The sequence below is a fragment of the Haliaeetus albicilla genome, chromosome Z (assembly GCF_947461875.1).
Source record: "Haliaeetus albicilla chromosome Z, bHalAlb1.1, whole genome shotgun sequence".
Taxonomy (NCBI): Eukaryota; Metazoa; Chordata; class Aves; order Accipitriformes; family Accipitridae; genus Haliaeetus; species Haliaeetus albicilla.
In genome coordinates this window covers 65,226,075-65,244,703 of record NC_091516.1, presented here as the reverse complement: position 1 = coordinate 65,244,703, position 18,629 = coordinate 65,226,075, and the positions used below count along the sequence as shown (strand labels likewise).

At 37.3% G+C, this 18,629-nt stretch overlaps 1 protein-coding gene across 2 annotated transcripts in view; it reads right to left on the bottom strand.

Moving 5' to 3' along the window:
- The window catches only part of XRCC4 (X-ray repair cross complementing 4), a 180,832-nt gene that overhangs the window by 60,472 nt on the left and 101,731 nt on the right, over positions 1–18,629 (bottom strand). For both annotated transcript variants that reach the window (XM_069777717.1, XM_069777716.1), the window contains one exon: positions 2,199–2,343. In XM_069777717.1, coding sequence (XP_069633818.1) covers positions 2,199–2,343 — 145 coding nt within the window. The remainder of the gene's footprint in view (positions 1–2,198; positions 2,344–18,629) is intronic.

The following is an 18,629-nucleotide window of genomic DNA, read 5'->3' as shown; positions in this document are numbered from 1 at the left end:
AGCCTTTCACATCGTGTAGGATCTAGCCTTCCGTCAGTACAAACTACTGAAGAGGCTTCATAAAAAGAAACAACTATATTTGTGAACTGAATTATGATACTAATTCTACATCTCCCTACTTTTGACAGGCTGAAGAGAAGTGAAAATTATTAGCCAAGCAAATTGACTGAAAGCTTGATTAGCAGCTGGCAAAAGACTTAAAATGAAGTTCAAAACCCAAGAACTAAGAAGGGACACTGACAAAAATAATAAGCAAAATGGAATTTATTACAATTCGGTTTTTGTAATGTTCCAGGTAAATGGGGAGATCTAATATCTTCTTATTTAATATAAAAATTAGCACTGCCACTGTATTTTTAACTAAAGAAAGGGTTAAAAAACATAGTCCAGTATTGGGCAATATCACATTTGATTTCTGAAGTCGCCATGGGATCACAGAGAAACATGGATCTTTTATTGTCAGATACACCTTCACCGTACTGAAAGGCATGTCACATGCCAAGCAATGTTGTGACCTGTAGTGCAAAGCAGTTGTTTACAATACATTTCATACATACTTAATGCAAAAAAGAAAAATGGGAATAGAGGCTGATAAAATGGATGTTCCATATGGTAAGGCTTCAAATATGACTAATTATGTTATAGGCAAGAAGAGGAGCCACTTTCTGGATTCAGCTCTGATTTGATTCTGTAAGCGTATTAGAAATGCTTTGCACAGTATGAAAAACATTACGTTGCTCTGTTTTTTCTAAAATTTGCCTTACTTAAAGGAATTAAAACAAAAAATATCAATATCGTCTCAGTCCTTCCCCTACACAAAGGGCTCAGATACTCATACTGTGAGGATTACTCAGCCCAAGACCTCTATATTCTCCTTTGCAATCATTTGCCTCCGTAGGTTTTCCTTCCACAATCAATACTAAAAAGAGTGAAATTGTTTTTCAGGCAAACAGAGTCAGACTTTCAAAATCAAACTGACTATGTACAATGGGGAAAGGGCATTGTCCATTGTAATATACTAGACTCTAAAAGAACAGAAGAGAGGAATTTGACATTGTTCTAGACAATTCTAAAAAAATATAACTTTTTTACTAATAAAACAGGATTGTGAGTTTAAATATTCCTAGCTGGCATCAAGCCACAACCTTCTATGTCAAAATAAGGTAATTCTCTTGCTGATTTAAATAGAAATCTTTGCTAATCATGGGAAATGTCTTTGTAGTCTACTTGTGTCCATGTCTGTTTAAACAGTTTATTATCCATTGGATATTACAAATGAAAAGAGAAAACAAGTATTTTGAAATCTAACTTATCATAGATCTTAAAAAAAAAAAAAAAGATCAGCTTTGGAAGAAAATACCACCAATCGTACTGCAGCTCTGAGGTAATTCTATGCATAGCTAAGCACCTCCCAGATCATGTGAAAATATTTCCAAAAGTTGAGAGTGATATAAGAAGAAAAAGACTTTCCTTAAGTGTTATAAATTCTGCCCCCCTTGTGTTTAAGAGTGAATTCTTTTTTCTTCCCACTGATCTCATTTCCAAAACAAATCTATTCCCTTCTATTAAAAATGTTATTGTGAATTGATTTCCACTGAAATTACAAAACCAGAATCACAGGATGGTGAGGTTGAAAGGATTGCTTAGCCCAACCTCCCTTCTGAACCAGAGCAGGTTGCCCAGGACCATGCCCAGTTGGGTTTTGAATATTTCCACACATGGAGACTCCACAACCTCTCTGGGCAGCCTGTTTCTGTGTTTGACCACCCTCACCGTGAAGACACTTACAGTGTGACTACTTTCTGTGACACAACTTAGCTGAAGCTGTCCATCTTAGCTTGACACTTGCTGTAAATACATCCTTCTTTGCTTGCAAGTTTATGCAGTAACATACAGAACAACGTTTTAGTAGGCTTCAATCTATTTGCTTAAAGTTATCTAGGTCAATTAAAGAAAAAAAATTACAATTGTCACTTTAGAGGTGTATTAAAATCAATAAGTCATTGGGCCTGGCAATGTAATCATTCACATCTATTCAAAGTTGGGCAAAATTACTGTAAATGACTACACAGAATGCAACACAACGGTACTTGATCTGAAATATGAAACTGCATAAGAAAACACAAAAAACCCCAAACCACAAACCCTCCCACATCTGTAGATATAAAAACATTTCAACAAATTTGAAAACTGCTTACTTTTCCTTGGCTGGCACTTCTGTCTCATGAATAGCCTTCTTAGCTCCTGTGGCGGCAGGCTTTGCTGTCCTTTGTCTTCGCTTTCTTCTTGGAGCAGTATCAATGACATCTGGGCTACCCAGAAGGGAATGCCTCCGTTCTGGTGCTGCCAAAAGGAAGAAGACCAAAGTTGAAAAGAACTTGAATATGAAGTATTACAAGACAATTCTTAAAATATTTTTTGTTTATTTTTATTAAAACCTCTGTACTGCTAAGATGGTCTCAGATTTGACAGCAATTGGTGTCAAAACAGACAGATGACATAGAGGGAAATTCAAAAAGTCCAAATTTAAACTGTAAAGATAAGCTTCCCTCAACATCTCTTTGTAGTCAGTGGAGAGAAAGATGGGCAGTTATAAACCAGAAATATACTGATGGTCTCCTCATTCCTCCTTGTAGACTCTACAGTAACTAGAGAGGTAGCCTACAGAGCCCAGTTGCATCTACCTGAGGTCAGTCTTTGTCACCTACAGAACAACTGAGGAAGATGTGTACGTGGCACAGGGAAAGGAGCTTGAGAGTTCTGCTTACTGCATGGCTTTGTTCAGACTCTTGGTCTACAGTATGGACAGCCATACACACCCAGAACAAAAAAGAATTAAACAATTTTCAACATTCATTACAACAAACCCTTGAGAGAAGCTTATTGCTGTGATCAAGCACCGTATTTTGTAATGTACTAGTCAACCTGCTACCATGGACCTCCAGGCAATAAATCCCTACAGGTTCTGCTGCAGACTCCCTGAAAACAACTGGCAGAAAGACTGATAGACAGTGAGGCAAGAAATCATCCGTCTGGAGCAAACCCATGCGTAAAAAGCGGTAACACCGCTGGTTCAGACTAAACCTCTCAAAGTGACAAAGAGGAGCTGCAGTCTGAAAGGAAAACAGGGAGACTTCCCAACACCTCGCAAATCGAAACTGGATAATCCATCTAGGTTTCCACCAAGTCCTCTGCTGAATGTAAGTAACGTAGGCTCTGTCCAGGTTCTTTTACCTATGATTTCAATGTCCGTCACTACTGCATAGACCATGATTTCACACCTGGTTCACATTTATATTATCATGTAAATTCATAAAAACCGCATTATCTACATTTCAAAAGCAATCCCCTCTCTGCTTTGACAGTTATCTACTTGAAGCTTAAATGTCAAGACAACCAGATCCTTCCTTAAGCTACCCTCCCCCCCTTCCCTTGCTAATAAAGCACTCAGAAGATATGTAGACATTTTTATTCCAGCTATCAACATCCTGTGGAATGCTTTTATTGGTATGCCTGCTTTAAAAATAAAATCTTTAATTACTTTGAATTTTCAAGATAATGATATCCAGAACAGCACACATTTCAACTAAAATATATTAAATAATAATGTGGTGAGTGAGGCTGATGCTATTATGGTAACTTCCCTGATTATTACTTTCTGTGTGTTTTAGGAAGGTTTAATCTTCACGTGGATGAAAGACACCATAATTTGAGATTCAATACCGAAGGTTTTCACAGAAAGTAAATAATGGGTCCTATTTCTTCATTCCTTTCACAGTTGTTATCCATGTCTACTAAAAATGAAACAGAAAGAAAATATGCAACCCACAAGTAACATTTTCACTGTTTCTCAAAAGAACAGGTTTCTGACCAAGAACACTGCTAAATTAAACATGTAAAATAGAGGGTCCCTAGAGCCAGCGCAACTACTGTTTACAGTGAAGCATATGCTTAAATATCAGAACCTCTTAGCTTTTACCAGCATGCACTATACTGCCTCACAGACTTAAGAGATCTTTGTAGGGTGACAACAGGTATTAACTGACATATTTCCAAGGCACAAGCCAATTAAAAAGTTTCAAAGTCCAGTACAGACAAAACACATTGCTTATAATAAATGCTGGAAAGGGTTAAATTACAGCCTAATTCTTCACACTAAACTTTAGCTATGCTTACTTTTCCAGTGCTAAATGTTGAAAATATGTTCATGATTGTTAGTTACTATTTACTGCAGCATGTTCAGGGTAGTATATCTAACATTTATGCTAATACTATTTTATATATTCCAACACCACTTCCTAAAGTTGGCCCCTTCTTAATTAATACACATAAAACGGTTTACTATCAAGAACCAAACAAACTTGAGTAATTTCACTATCATAGCTCCTATCCTTCCTTGTTGCTGTTCTCCTCTCACACTCTCTGCTTTTGCCAAAAAGTAGATCCATAGGTTAGCTACATATGCCAAACCAACATAATGCTGATGTTAAAGAAATAATGTCTCTGTGCTTTTACTTGTGTAATATGCAATGGTGCTCATGGCCCTCATGCTCAGCATTGTTTACTGTTTAGACACAAATCCTATTTGTCTTCTGCAACAGTCCCACTGGTGCTCGAGTGAGAAAAATGAACAAGAAATGTTTGTCTTCGTGGCATACTGCATTTGTGCTAACTTCAGGCTGGGAAAGCTTCTCAGTTTTCTATTAAACATCTCAATCTAATCTTTCTCATGAAAACAAATTTTGCTTTTATGACCTATTAAAACCAAGCAGAATAAAAAATATTGACCTAAATGATTCAAGTAAACCTCTGCAATAAAGTTGTCAATTTCTATTGTGACAATGTTTATTTCAATAATACCAAGAAGACGGCTTCTCATTCAGACCGCCTAGAATGCAATCTTAAAAGTAATACTAGACTGGCTTATAGATAATGGCTTTTCTTTTGTTTGTTTGCTTCTTTTAAGCCAAACTACCTCTTAGGTTAGAACTACTAATGAAAAGATGGCTACACTTGAAGCTCAAAGTATCATGCGTGACCGTAAGACTTTAAACACACACCCACTACTGCTGCCCAAAAATAATTCCCATTAATGAATTCATTTATAGTACTTGACTAAAGGCCAAAGAAAGCTTCAGCAAAATATTATTCATTACTCAACACAAAATCATTTGGAAAAATGAGAGACAGTCTTGAACATAAACCTAGTTTTTCATTTTGAAAATCTTTTCTAAAAGAAAAATTTTATCTAAATTTCATCACCATTTTAAGGCAGTAAAGTTCCTTGACTTCTCACAAAATTTAATGTCTTACTTTGATATTATGTAATACAATGTGAATGATTGTTTTACCTTTGAGAAGAACAGTACCAATTTAAATGCAGACAAGAGTATTGTTTAATGAAAGCCAGTTAATTAAGCCACCTAAAACAACAAGTGTTGATCAAGAAAAGGAAATGTTCCTAATATATAACATACCTTCTGCAGGTGAGTAACTGCAAGAAACAGTATTGATAGGAGAGCGAGAAAGGGAATCACAGTTCAAGTACCAAGATAATATTCCTGCTAAGAAGATTAAAGACTTAAACTCTTGATGTATTTTTTTGTTGTTTGTTTTGAAAAGTGGTATTACTTGGTGGGTGGAATGAGTTTTCAAATAAGAAAGGATATTCTACAGAATAATTTAAACTGAAAACTAAAAATAGCTTTCACTGGTTTGGAAGAGTCAGGATGAAATTAAATCAATACAATGCCATAACATTGGGGGCCTGGAAACAGAAGATGCCTTTACTCTAATACAGAAAAATGCCAGGACCCATTCTCAAGACATTTGGTACACACCACCTTGCATCCATGCAGAACAGCACGGCCTCTTCCAAGCTCTCTGCTGGGTGCAGTCTCTGGCCAGCCAGACTCTACCTGGGGAACTGCCTGGCTGAGCTGGTAAAGAGCAAAATCATTGCAGGGGAACGTGCTAGCAATGAAAGGGGGCAGACAACTTCGCTCAACAGCCAGCATCGAGGTCGGATCCTGGCATCGTTTAGTGTACGAACACAGCACCATAATCTCTGAAACTACAGGCATTTTAAAATTAATTTCTGTAGCTTGGTTAAAGATAGGCAGTAAGTTAGATTTTAAAATAGATTTTTGCATTACTTTATTTTGATATACAGAAGTCAATTATTTAAAAAGAAATACCTTCCATTCTATCATATTCACTTCTCTGAAAAAAAATCCTGCCCACCTTCATCCTCTGTATATCATCACATGTAATGAAAATTCTACAGCTTTGACTTGCCTAATTATTAACAACAGTGGTGTACTCACTGAGAAAACAGAATCTGGCTCCTGTTAGTACAAGCTCTATTCTCAATAAAGGACTAAAGCCAGTACTAAAAGCTTGGCTTTGCCATAGAAAAATATACAGGGAGTAAAGCAAGCAAAAAATGAGTAGAAGCATTCCAAATTTGAGCAATCTGCTTGCCTACAATGACCTAACTTCACCAAATAGAAAGCAGTCTCGGTGTCTGAATTCCTGAAAGGTGTACTGCAAGTAAGAAAAAAAGTAGTAGTTCTTAAGTTTTTACATATAGAAAACACAGTTACAGATGTAAATTCACATCTCTTCACCTTGTTAGCATGTATGTACGATGTAACAAAGGATCCGCAAACTTGAACACTTCTATTTAATTCATTCCTATCATCCAAAACATCTGGCAAAACTGCTACACTTCCTTAGCTAAACTATCCCCTGTAGGTTCAGAATAAAATCAGGTACTCCAATAGTATTTTGCAAATGATCTACTGCTGACTTTTAATGCAATATGGGTGAAAGCAGAACCTGGACCTTGCTACTTATAGTTGAAAGACTACATCAGTGTTCTCATTTGCTTATATTTCTATCCTATCGGTAACTAACCTCAAGTGTATGATGTTTTTGTTATTTTAAATACTGATCATTTGTTTCCCTTCATAAAATATTTTTTCCTCTCTCAATATTTGTATTCCTCAGCATGCTAAGTCACATTAGAATGGGATGTGTCCTTTGCAAATACAGCCCTACAGTCACAGAGCCCTTGGGATTAGTCCAACTGCTTATAATGCACAGGGTTGATTCTAGGTTAACCAGTCACTCCAGAAAAGGCAACACCGCAAAGGAAAACACTGTACTGCTATCAGATTTGCATCATTGAATTATCAGGACATAACATGACAATTTTAAAACCAATCATCAATGTCAAATGGATTCAAGGAACATTCACACTTCTGGCACGTACCACCATTAGCATTGTAACCTGGCTTTGCTCACAATAAAGAATTTACAGTTATATTAAAAAAAAAAGCTTTATTTATTTTTGGATTAGAATGGAACAGGGAAGATTTATAAAGGATACAGGCATTTATCCTCAAGAAAAGGACTGGCATTTATTTAAAATTATCTCCTATCTTGGAGATTTTATCAACAGTAGCACAAAAGTCTGTCAATTTTAATTTCTGTTCTGAATGAAAATTTACCTGATTCCTTTTTCATCAGAGTAGTAAGGACTTACAAAAATTTGTTTGGATTTTCAGGTATTAATGCTATCATACGTTCCCTAAATTCCTCTCAGAGCCCTGCTGTTAACAGAACAGAATTTTCTGATTGAATTCTCCTTAACTCCAGGCAGCAGATGTTGCTCCATAGAGTTACTCAACTGAACTTCCAGGTTCTACTGTCTCTCTTCAACGAAGCAGATGATTTAACTTAAAATCAGTCCCTTGCTCAAGGACCTTGCCATTTTCTCTACGATGGTTTCTTTGGGAGACAACCAGGCTGCACATACAATTACTGCCTCTCCTGCTTCTGCCCTTACACGGCATTGCTAGCAGATAAAATAGACTGAAAGAGGACAAATTTGTCACAAAACAATCACCTAAAGAGCACCAGGACTGCCTGTGACAGCTGCTCCCTAAGCCACGAAAGAAAAAAAAAGAGAAAGGGAGCAGAACTCATCACTTTAATCCTTGACTATAGTGTAACTTCAGTAATTACGTGGTTTCTCAATCTCAGCCTAATTCCTAAGGGATCACCATAGCTGATAGTAATTAGCATCTCTTTGACATTCTCAGCAGAAAGTCTCCTAAATGAATGGGTATGGAAATGAATGTGTCTCACTGATGTAGGCAATTCCTGCAAAGTAGGATTAAGTCATTCTTGACAGGCAGTTTAGGAAACACCACTTCTACCTACGCTAAAGTTATCCTGTGTATACACATTCTGGCCATAATCAGGCCCTTTTCCTAAGAAATAGATCCATTTGGATCATTCAGAGATCCAAAATTAAACATTGCTATTTACGGTTCACGCATATGCTTCAGTGAAAGTAACAGGAATATGTCACTATTTTAATTTTAGGAAAACAGCAAGAGCCATTCTCCATTCCCTTTGTTCTGTTCTACTTTATATTTCATTCTTTGTATAAATTTGGGTTTACTGTACTGTAATCTCCTGGGGCCTAAAGGCTGTCAAGACTGCAGTTCTATAAATTTTCTGTCAGTTAGTTATTAATGTTTATTTTTATAGAGAATATCTCCATGGGAAGTGTTTATGAAGACACATTTTAAAACAACTCCAGCAAGAAGTTTAGATCCAGCCATACAAAATTTATAAATTGTATCTAGTTCAGTACGGAAGTTTACATTTCACCCTGCTAGACCGTATTACCACTGACAAAGCATCTGAAGTCTTAACATGTAGACTTTTCTATTTGCAAAGCCTATTCTTTTCCTGACATCACCTTTTTTTCCAAAAGCTTTTTAAATACAATTCTTTTCTTTAATTAAAAAAGTTTATTTCAAACCTGCAGGGAAACTTATCAAGTTGTAATAAAAATCTGGTTGACATACTAGATTTCCTTCTCAATGCTTATTTATTGAAGACAACTCAGGTGCTCATCTGTTAACAGTTCATATTGTCTTGAAACTAGATGGCAAAAAAAACGTAGGGTAAATTTGACAAGCAAATAAGAAGACTGGTCAGGAAGCGTGAAAAAGTCTCTTTTCATATATCAAAATATCAGAGGGGAAAAAAAGAATGCCTTTTTACAAATATCTGCAGAGACTTTGAAAGAGCTCATTAATTTTAATAATCAAACCCATGATGTCTAATAAAAATCCCTCTTTTAAAAACACTTTGATATGGGATATTTCAATGAACCACATGTACTTCATCAGATGAGATATTAACTTTCAATAACACATAATAATGTGTGTTGCTAAATATACTTTAGCAATGCCATAATTCTAAGAAAGTCACTGGTTATAAACATTGTCAAAAGTTATGATTTGTCAGTAACCCAGCGATCTTGAAAATCCTCACAGCATACAGCTGTATACTATATATCTGTAGTGTCTCCAGCCCCTAAAAATTAGTACCTGCCTTACAATACCAAAGGAAAGCTTTATAATGTGCTCAAATCTTTGCTGACATGGGTCTGGTATAGGCTCCATTATGAAGTGGTGAAAGCTAAGAGATTGCAATTTTGATATCTGGAACCTACTAACAATTAAAGTTGCTTTCCCTGCTTTATTTTTTATGGGTGCTTGACAGAAGCAACAGCAATGTTGGCAACTCGGATGTTGAGGTGGTTTTTGACTAGCCAAAGGCTGTTTGGTGACAAGTTCGGCTGCTCAGCAACAGCATGCTCCAGTCTTCCAACGATCCAGTGAAAGCCCAGATTTATTACATGCAGTTTTAGAAATCCTTTTCCATCTCTGACCCTCGAATCTTTTTGAAACTCTGTATTAATGCTGCCCGATGAGGCTAATTTTTGTGTACCATGGTTAGATGCACCATCGTCTAGCACACCAGCATATCCAAGTTCAGGCAAGAGGATGTAAAAAGTTGTCGTCTGAAAAGGTTTAGATGAGCTCACTGTCCCGGGTGTGACCGTTTGCTAGAGTCATTCTCTGGATTCCCTTGATGTCCTATTTGGATCATCTGTACCACCCAGGGTGGAGGTAGGAGGCTTCTGAACAGCATCCCCAGGAGACATTAAACAGCATGCAGGTCAAGTAAACAAAACAACAAAACAGACAGATGGAGGAATTAAAAACATGAAGCTAAGAAAAGCTTTGGAAAAAATTTCTGGGCTGTGATCTTTCGATTCAATGTGAGGTAGTGGAGCCGAAAGCCGTTTCTCACCAGGTGCATAAAACATATACCTCATGCGTAGAATTCCAACTGGCATCATTTAAATTGCAGTAAATTTTTTCTGGTGTCTACTCCTTACGTTGCTAAGCCCGCCCAGCTGATTCAGGCCCTGGCACTGACAGTGGTGGGCTTCCAAGCATCACCTCTAAGGTGACCCTGTATGTCAGACAATAATTATTATTATGCCTAATCCCCTGGCTGCATGGATGTGGAGCCTGACATCTGAAAGCCAGTCCTAAAGAAGAGTTTGAATAATGGTAATTATATTACTTACCAATTTCAAATCAGTAAGACATTATTTTGTTAACCTTTATGTAAAATGGTCACCCATAATGCTATTTAGAATGAGAAGACAAAGTAGCACAGCTATTTATGCACACTTTGAAACAGGGCTTCTCAATTAATACTAACAGTAAGTCTCAAACTCCTCGGGCATGCATTTGCAAGAACTGTAGCTACTCCTGTGCTAACTTCTTCACTCAAAATCAGTATCTCTTGCATGGTGAAATATGTAACAGTGTCTGAAAAGATCTGTAAACAATAAAGCCTTTTGACTTTTTATTTTTTCTTTGGGTAAAGCACTGGGTTGCCCTTGACTTGAATAGTCTTTAGTATTATCTAGTCTGTCCCCTGGAAATGTACATAAAAGCTAGCTGGTTTAGAAGATCATCATCTTGGCACATATTTTATTCACTAAGAACCCTGCAGGGATCATGAGGCCAAGCGTGTACTGAAGTACTGTGTACTGAAGGCAGCCTTAAAAAGCAAATGTGAGCTGCACCGGGGCCACAACCCACCCAGTGCCCTGAAGTTGCACCACAGTGCTTAGAAATAGCTGGAGCTGGACTGTTATGCCACAACAATGATTTCTTTCCCCATTAAACAATTTTTGAGGAAATCAATACAACTCAAGGGAAGCCACAGACTGCAATAACTCTGGAAAATGTATGTTTTTGTAACAATGGCATTTTATGGTGGCTAAGTTACTAACCTCTACCAATAACTTTACTGTGTGGTATCTTTTAAGATGCCTTAAGATTTTTTCAATTATATTATAAATTCCATTTGGGGGGATACAGGTATTTCTACTTTAGGTTGAGCAAACGTTTCAGGTGGAAAAATCTAAAATAAAAAACTATTTAAACAGGAACTTTGCCTGCCCGCATTTCAATATATATAAGTAAGAAAGTACAATAATGTTTATTTGCTACTTACATTATTTATATAGCAATATAAATACATGGTCCAATGTGTTTTCTCTGAGAGACAAAAAGACAGATTTCAAGCTTTAAAATAATTTACTCTAAAAGTTAGTGACAGAAGCACTATGTCCCATCATAAAGATATGCAATTTTAACCTCGGAACACAAAACAGCTACATTAAAACTGTCCTTACATGTGAACATACGTAATTAATGATTGGATAGAGCCTAATCATTCAAAATTTCATTGTCAAAGGAAAAAGGTTGAGAAAGCATTAAATGAGTAAAAAGGAAATGGAGCATCTCCTGCAGTTTATACAGTGGTTCTCCATCACTAATAATAGTATTGAAAGCAGTCAAGGGTGGCTGCTTACTCAGAAAGTTACTAACAAGCTTTTTACCTCTAGTTTCCCAACTTCAATTCTGTGTATGGTTGCAGTAACTAAAAGTCACCATTACATTTTGTAGTTAGTGTGAAATGATTTAATTTCATCACACTCCTAGGGAATACTTGTTACTTGATGATATTTGAGTAAGACTGGGGTACATAAGCGTGGCTAAAATCTTCTGGAATCTGTAAGCAGAAGTTAAGTTTAATAATTTTTTCCCAAACCCACAATCTTCTGGCATCCCTTACTACAAATAATTTTCTAAGGACCAAAGTTACTCAACACGCAGGGTCCTGCACGGCATTCAGGGGGACACAGAATCTGTTCCTGATCTTACCACGGACCTTGATGAATACCGATGCTTTGGTTCCTTGTGTGTAAACCACGAGTAACGTTTACTTGACTTTATAAAATATCTTAACACTGAGGAATGAAAAGGATCGCACAAACCAGGTCCAAAGGATAGAGGCACCTCTGTAAATGCAAGAGCAGCTAAGAGATATTATTATTCCTGTAGACACCAATCACATGGGTGTGCACAGAGACTCTGGAGGATGGAGAGGGCAGGGAGGCGAATCCTCTGCGGAAGAAACGGTGAGTCTTTGGGTGGGTAGGCAAGAGGAAAGGGCCAGTTTTGTCAGGCAGGGCTCAGTCACAAATAAGCTTGGGAATCAACAGCCCCGTGAGCCAATATGGCCAATATGATTCTTCAGCATGTGAATGATTATAAAGTCTTATCATAATCTGCCAATCAATGTTGACAGAAAACAGTTGAAAGGATAAAGCCTAATTAATACAATCAAACAGTACTACTGAAAGGGTCACAGGTCACGTCAATATTATAAACTGTGTAATTAAGAAAATAAATTTAGACTCTCATGGATCAAAACTGTGGGGTTTTTGTCTTGTTTAAAATTTTTTTATTTTTATTTAAAGTAAACCTTTAGAAGAGCAAACCACTGCCCGAAGTATTCAATGTCTTGAATACTTAAGTGAAAAACAGGGAAGTTAGATGTGACTCTGGGAGACATCCTCAGAAAAGCCCATGTTTTGCTCCAGCATCCTCTGGGCTTCAGTCATGATTACCAAAAATTCTGGGTGAAGCCTGTAAGATTTAGTACTGCCTTCTTTTCCATTTATTTCCACTTTCCTCCTTCTACCTGTCGCAAAATTTGAGACAAACTGAGTGTATTGTGGTGACTGGTAAAAGGAGGTCATTGCCCAAAAAAGGGACCATACAAGGTCCTTGACAGAATTATAAGAGTTCAAACCCCTTCCTTCAGAAAGATTGTTTCATGAGAAGCATGTGTCCTTTCCAAATAACCTTGCTACAGAATTTTTAGAATATTCATATTGTGCTTTTTGTACATATATACCCTTTTTCCAAACGTAATATGCTTTAGATCTTATATTTCTATTGTATATTTTTTAATTTTGTATAACCACCTGATACTCTTCCAAACTCTGGCATGCATTTTCTTATGTTTGCTGTGAAACAAGCAAGCTGACCTGAGCTCTCAAATGTCATTCACTAGGAACAAAATTCTATGTACACCATTAGCTTTCTGGATCCATTTATTTCTATTGGAATTAATATGAGACCTCCACTAAATAAAAGACATAGCATGAATATTATCCACAAATTGCTGTTAGCTACCTGCTTTTTTCATACAGTGTTTCTGAAAGGCTTTTCATGCTGTGAATTTAAAGACAGCATTTAAGATGTCATTATGGCATGTCTTTATATACAGCTACCATTAAGGTCTTTGTAATGGATTCAGAAACGATGAACATAGAAGGTGCATGTGTCTCAGTCAGACATGACATTAACGTTTCTATGGCAGATGCACTGGCACAATTTCAATCAACATCACAGGATAATTTTGCTGTGGAAAATGCTACAGGTAATTTTGGTTACTCTAAGGGGTTCTGGGAATATATTTAAAGAAATTTAAAGATCTCAATAAGTACTTTGAGAGCAGCAATACATTAATATTTATTATAACATTTACTGAGCAATGAACATGAAATCTGATCATGTACAAGACATTAACAGATGACGAACAAAAAATTATCCATCAGCATGTCTCAATCAGAATCAAGAGGCCGGTTTAATCTACAACAACTCCTATTTAGATGCTTTTAAACACTTACAATGCAGTTCATAAGACACATACATAGCACAATTTTAACTTTCATTCCTCATTTATTATTAATTGTGAATGGATCATAAAACTTATGATAGGACTCAAGACCTGTGTTTACGTTCTGACCTGGGTTGGTTTTCTTCATCAGGTCCCTGGACATCTGCAGGGCTCTCCTGATCTGGCTGGGCTGTACACATGTGCCAAGTTCACCACTAACAGACCACAGCTGAAGAGGCAGCTAGAAAGCAGCTCAACTTTAGAAGCTTTAACCTACCATCATGGAACCATGTATGAAACACTTTGTTACTGACAAGCTGGAAGATAGTCAGGGAAATTTTAAAGGGTAATGGTGAATATGAATGGCGAAAGACTATGGCAAATAGCCGGGCCCCAAGTTAATCAGACAATAGAGATGCACAGCCAGGATGCAAGATGAAGTAATTGTGTGGTGTGATGGTAAGAGTCACAGCCAGAATCGTTATACAGAACTGGCTTTGTTCCCTTGGGATCCACTAACTCTGGGATAGCCTTTCCATATGGCAAAAACTCCGCTCCTCAGTAAGAAAAAACAGGATCACGCCCTGAGCTGTGCTAATGTTCCATGTATCCTTCCCCGGCCAATGTCCCTACGAGCCACCAGGGCCAAGAGGCACCACGCAAATTCTTTATTAAAATGGGAATGCCAGGTTTTTGATTACCTAAATCACCAAACCCACTTGACAACACAAAAACAACACGTGCGCAAGCCTAGGAAACACTGTTTTCTTCTGACAAAGAGTCTTACTGCTAAGCCTTTCTGATATTCAGACTAGCCTTTTGCAGTGTGCAGCAGCCTGAGAAATTACTTAAGGGTAGAACACAGCTTGGACTGGCAAAGCTTCATGCAATTCCTCCACCCCTCCATCAACATGCAGTGATTCTAAAAAAATATAAATTAAAATAGGGATATCTATATATATGGACAATTTATGGTTGTTTAATACTTTATGCAAGCTCAAAATATCTATATGGAAGAAGAAAATACTTTTCTATATTTGATATATGTTATAATTTCATTACACTGGGAAATTCTCATGCACCTTTACCATCAAAAATTCATTTAAATTATTAAGGCCCTGTGGAGATTTAAACACTCCCTGACATTCCTCCAAAACGACAGTCACTGTAATGGTAAGGTGGTTTCATTATAAAAAGTAATAGTCTCCCTGTAACTAAAGAACGCTTAGAGGAAATGGGATTTAAATACACAGGGTGTAAACACACACTCTTTTCCCCACCACAAGACAGCTCAAGCCTAAGCTACAGACACTGTTTATCAGAATCAGTATCCAGTGAAGGATACGGGTGAAAAAAACCTGCTTTACACAGGGAAAACACACAAATATGTGCAGATCATTCAATATAAGTGCAAAGAAATGCACGGGGAGTAACTATTTCATCTGTTTTATCTGCAAGAAAGAGTAACTTTGATCATCTGTGAAATAAAAGGGGTGGGGAAAAGGCAGCATGGCAACATTGATCTTAGGAGAGAACTGCAAAAGCATCCAAAAATGAATTCAGTAAATGGCAATGGCAGATTAAAAACTTTTGCTCAAGTAACAGTTCCAAAAACTGCTCCCACACTTTTAAAGAAACAGGAATAAATTATATATACACTACTTGAAATTAAGAAAAAAAAAAATCACTATGGTAGAACCATCAGACAATTTAACCGACTGATTTAGACTGAAAAGAGTTTTTCCTCTGGCACCTTGCTGCAGGGAGAATATGAAGGGATGACCACTGTGATATAAACCACATACTAAATTCTAGTGATGAAATACTATAAAAACATGATGTCTTCAAAGAAAGAATGTTAGTGGGTTATTTCCAGCAAAATTTGCTGAAGATGTTAGAAAGCATGCATGATTTTACGACATTTTCTGAAGAACCAAGAGGAAAAAAAAGCATTTCAGTCTACAAAGACTTACAGAATTAAGTTCAGTAACAGTAAAATCAGAATAAGGTCACCAGGTTAAGTGGCTGATGTGTGGGATGACAGAAAGCCATAATAAGGTTCTACAAGCAGAAAATATTGTATCATTTGATTTTTGAGTCTTTCCCAGAAGAAAAGAAATGTACAAGAGAGAGTCTTGGTATCATATTTTCTCACATTACAGGCGACATCTTACAAGTACTCCAGCTATCCTAAATAGTACTATATTAGACAGCTTGATCCTTAGAAATAACAATTTTGGTATTATTTAATGCTAGAATTTTTGCCTTTAACTAATATTGTTTCTAACCATCATAATACTTGTCTAAAAAGACGTCTGAGAACCTGTAATTTTCTTTTATTGGAATGGATTAATCGTTATTATACTGGTATAGCTGACTTACTTAAAAAAAAATAAAATAATTAAAATCACACAGAGTTCCAAATCAGACATTTAAAAAATTGGGTTTTTTCCTTGTCTGCTCAAGTTTAAGCAGTGAAATCTTCACAGTACTGCCCTCAGTCCTATGGTCGCTGGTACTGACTGTTATTTTGGCAGCATGCCTCCCAGGAAGACCAGCTCTGATTAGACTACTCGTAGAGGAGAATACTATGCAGAAAAGTGAAAATGTCAGAATAAAGTTCAAAAGCAAAGAAAGAAACATCTAATCTTTGCCATGTATACCCTGTTGTGCACAATGCCCTCTTTGTTGATCAACAAGAAACACATTAAAACATCCAGGACTGGGCACAAAATACTAATGTGAATAACGGCTGTTAAGATGACTAACACTTTTATTACATATTCAGAATTGAACACTTTGGCCAGAAACAGAGCCAGAATAAACCAGAGTAGCCTCTCTGGAAGTTAATGGAACTATAATGAATTACACCAATTGAGAATTCAGAGTATTATTCTGGGATAGCTTGCTGGTGAAATACACAAAACAAAGCAAAAGACTAACTGCGTGCTGTGCATGAACACAGTCATTTTAAATTGTATTTCCTGAAAAGGCATCTGAATAACGTCATTACCTGAAAAACACCTGGAATCCTTCTTGACCATTTTTTCTCTAGTAAAAGCTGTACATAGTAATTTTGTACTTTTTTTTAATTATACAAAAGGGCTTACAGTCAATTCCTCTTCTCTCTCCCCATGAGCTCTGAATTAGCAAGGAAAAAAGCATCACCATGACTATACTGTAAAACATTCAGTTTTAACTCGTTAACGTACCACACCTATCCTGGAATATGAAATTCCATTTGATACAATAAATCTTTCCCAACCTTGGAAAAGTCAGAGTTGCGTGGCCAGGCCAGTTTGAAGACATTCCTGGATGCTACAATGGGCTTCCAGCCCATGCAGCTAGCTGGTCCCTGGATGCCGTTAGCCTGCATGGTCACATATCAAGGCAGCCATTTCAGAGCCTCTTGTTTTGGTGGCATAAAAATGGAAATGCTATGTCCCCTCATGATTTACTCTCAATAGTCTTTACTACAAAAATACCTGTTATTTTCTCTGAAACTATTTTTACTACTAATAATAACTGCATTGATCTTGTTATCCAAGGATATCTAAGGAAAACAAAGCCACCCATTCTTTACCAGAAACTGAGTTCAGAATCTTTCCTACCATAAATCACCATGAAAGCTCAGCAGTTCAAAGTGCTGCATTGCCCCAGACAGGGATTTTAAAGTTCCTGAGATCTATGGGCAACAAGGGGATGATTTATTCCGAGATGCAGCTACAAATTAAGTGTCAGTGTATTTCTGAATGGCAACTGCAGCAGCATGGATACAGCCTGAGTAACTGGGAGACACAGACAGCTCAACTCTGAGACACCAGACTGCTGGAAGGGTTTGGGTTTTGTTTTGCCTTCTAGTTTCCTACCCCAGATACAGGATACAGATATATAGCACAGGTCAGGGTTAATACACTGCCACTGAGATAAGGGTGAAGACTGACTGAACTAGTGGCTACTGTTAACAAATGTGATTTCACTTCTCTCCCGTACTACAGTATTTTAGCAAGCCACAATAAGAGAAGAGGATGAAGTGGGAAATAGCTTACACTCACCACTTTGTTTTAAAAAAAAAAAAAAAAAGGCAACTTGATCTGTCCTTTACTCCTACTACTCCTTGCTGCAGAAAGATGGAGCGGCACAGAGTGAAACAGGCACAGTTCCTTCCTTCAAGCTCATAACGAAGCTGCAAAATCACTAATCCAGAAGACAGGAACTGTGGGTTCTCCCCTTGCCCTGCTAAGGCACATCTCCCCCAGATGGTGCGGTCTCCCTGTGCCCACTCCTTTCCTTCCAGCTGAACACAGACTTGTTGACAGATGGTCTCCTGCCCAGGGGGAACTTACCAGCGAGTTATTTTAAGGCAACTTTGCATTGTTCATGCAGAGAAAATTCTCCTCAGTGGGCCAGAGACACAACCCTACTAGGGCTGTAGCTTTAGAAAACTACAGAAAAACTTTAGAAAGCCATAAAATATAAATATCTCCTGAAAGTGCCTGCTTATCTGGATAATCAGCACAGCTCTTCGATGTCTATGCCACTTCAAAGAACAGAGGAACTTTTGCAGAGTTGGCTTATTGTCTGTACGTAAAAGTAACTTCAATCACCCAAACAGCCAAACCTCACAAGCAAGGCATATGCTGAGGGATGATATACTACCCACAATGGGATGACTGTATTTCTTCTGTCTTTAGTTATCCTGT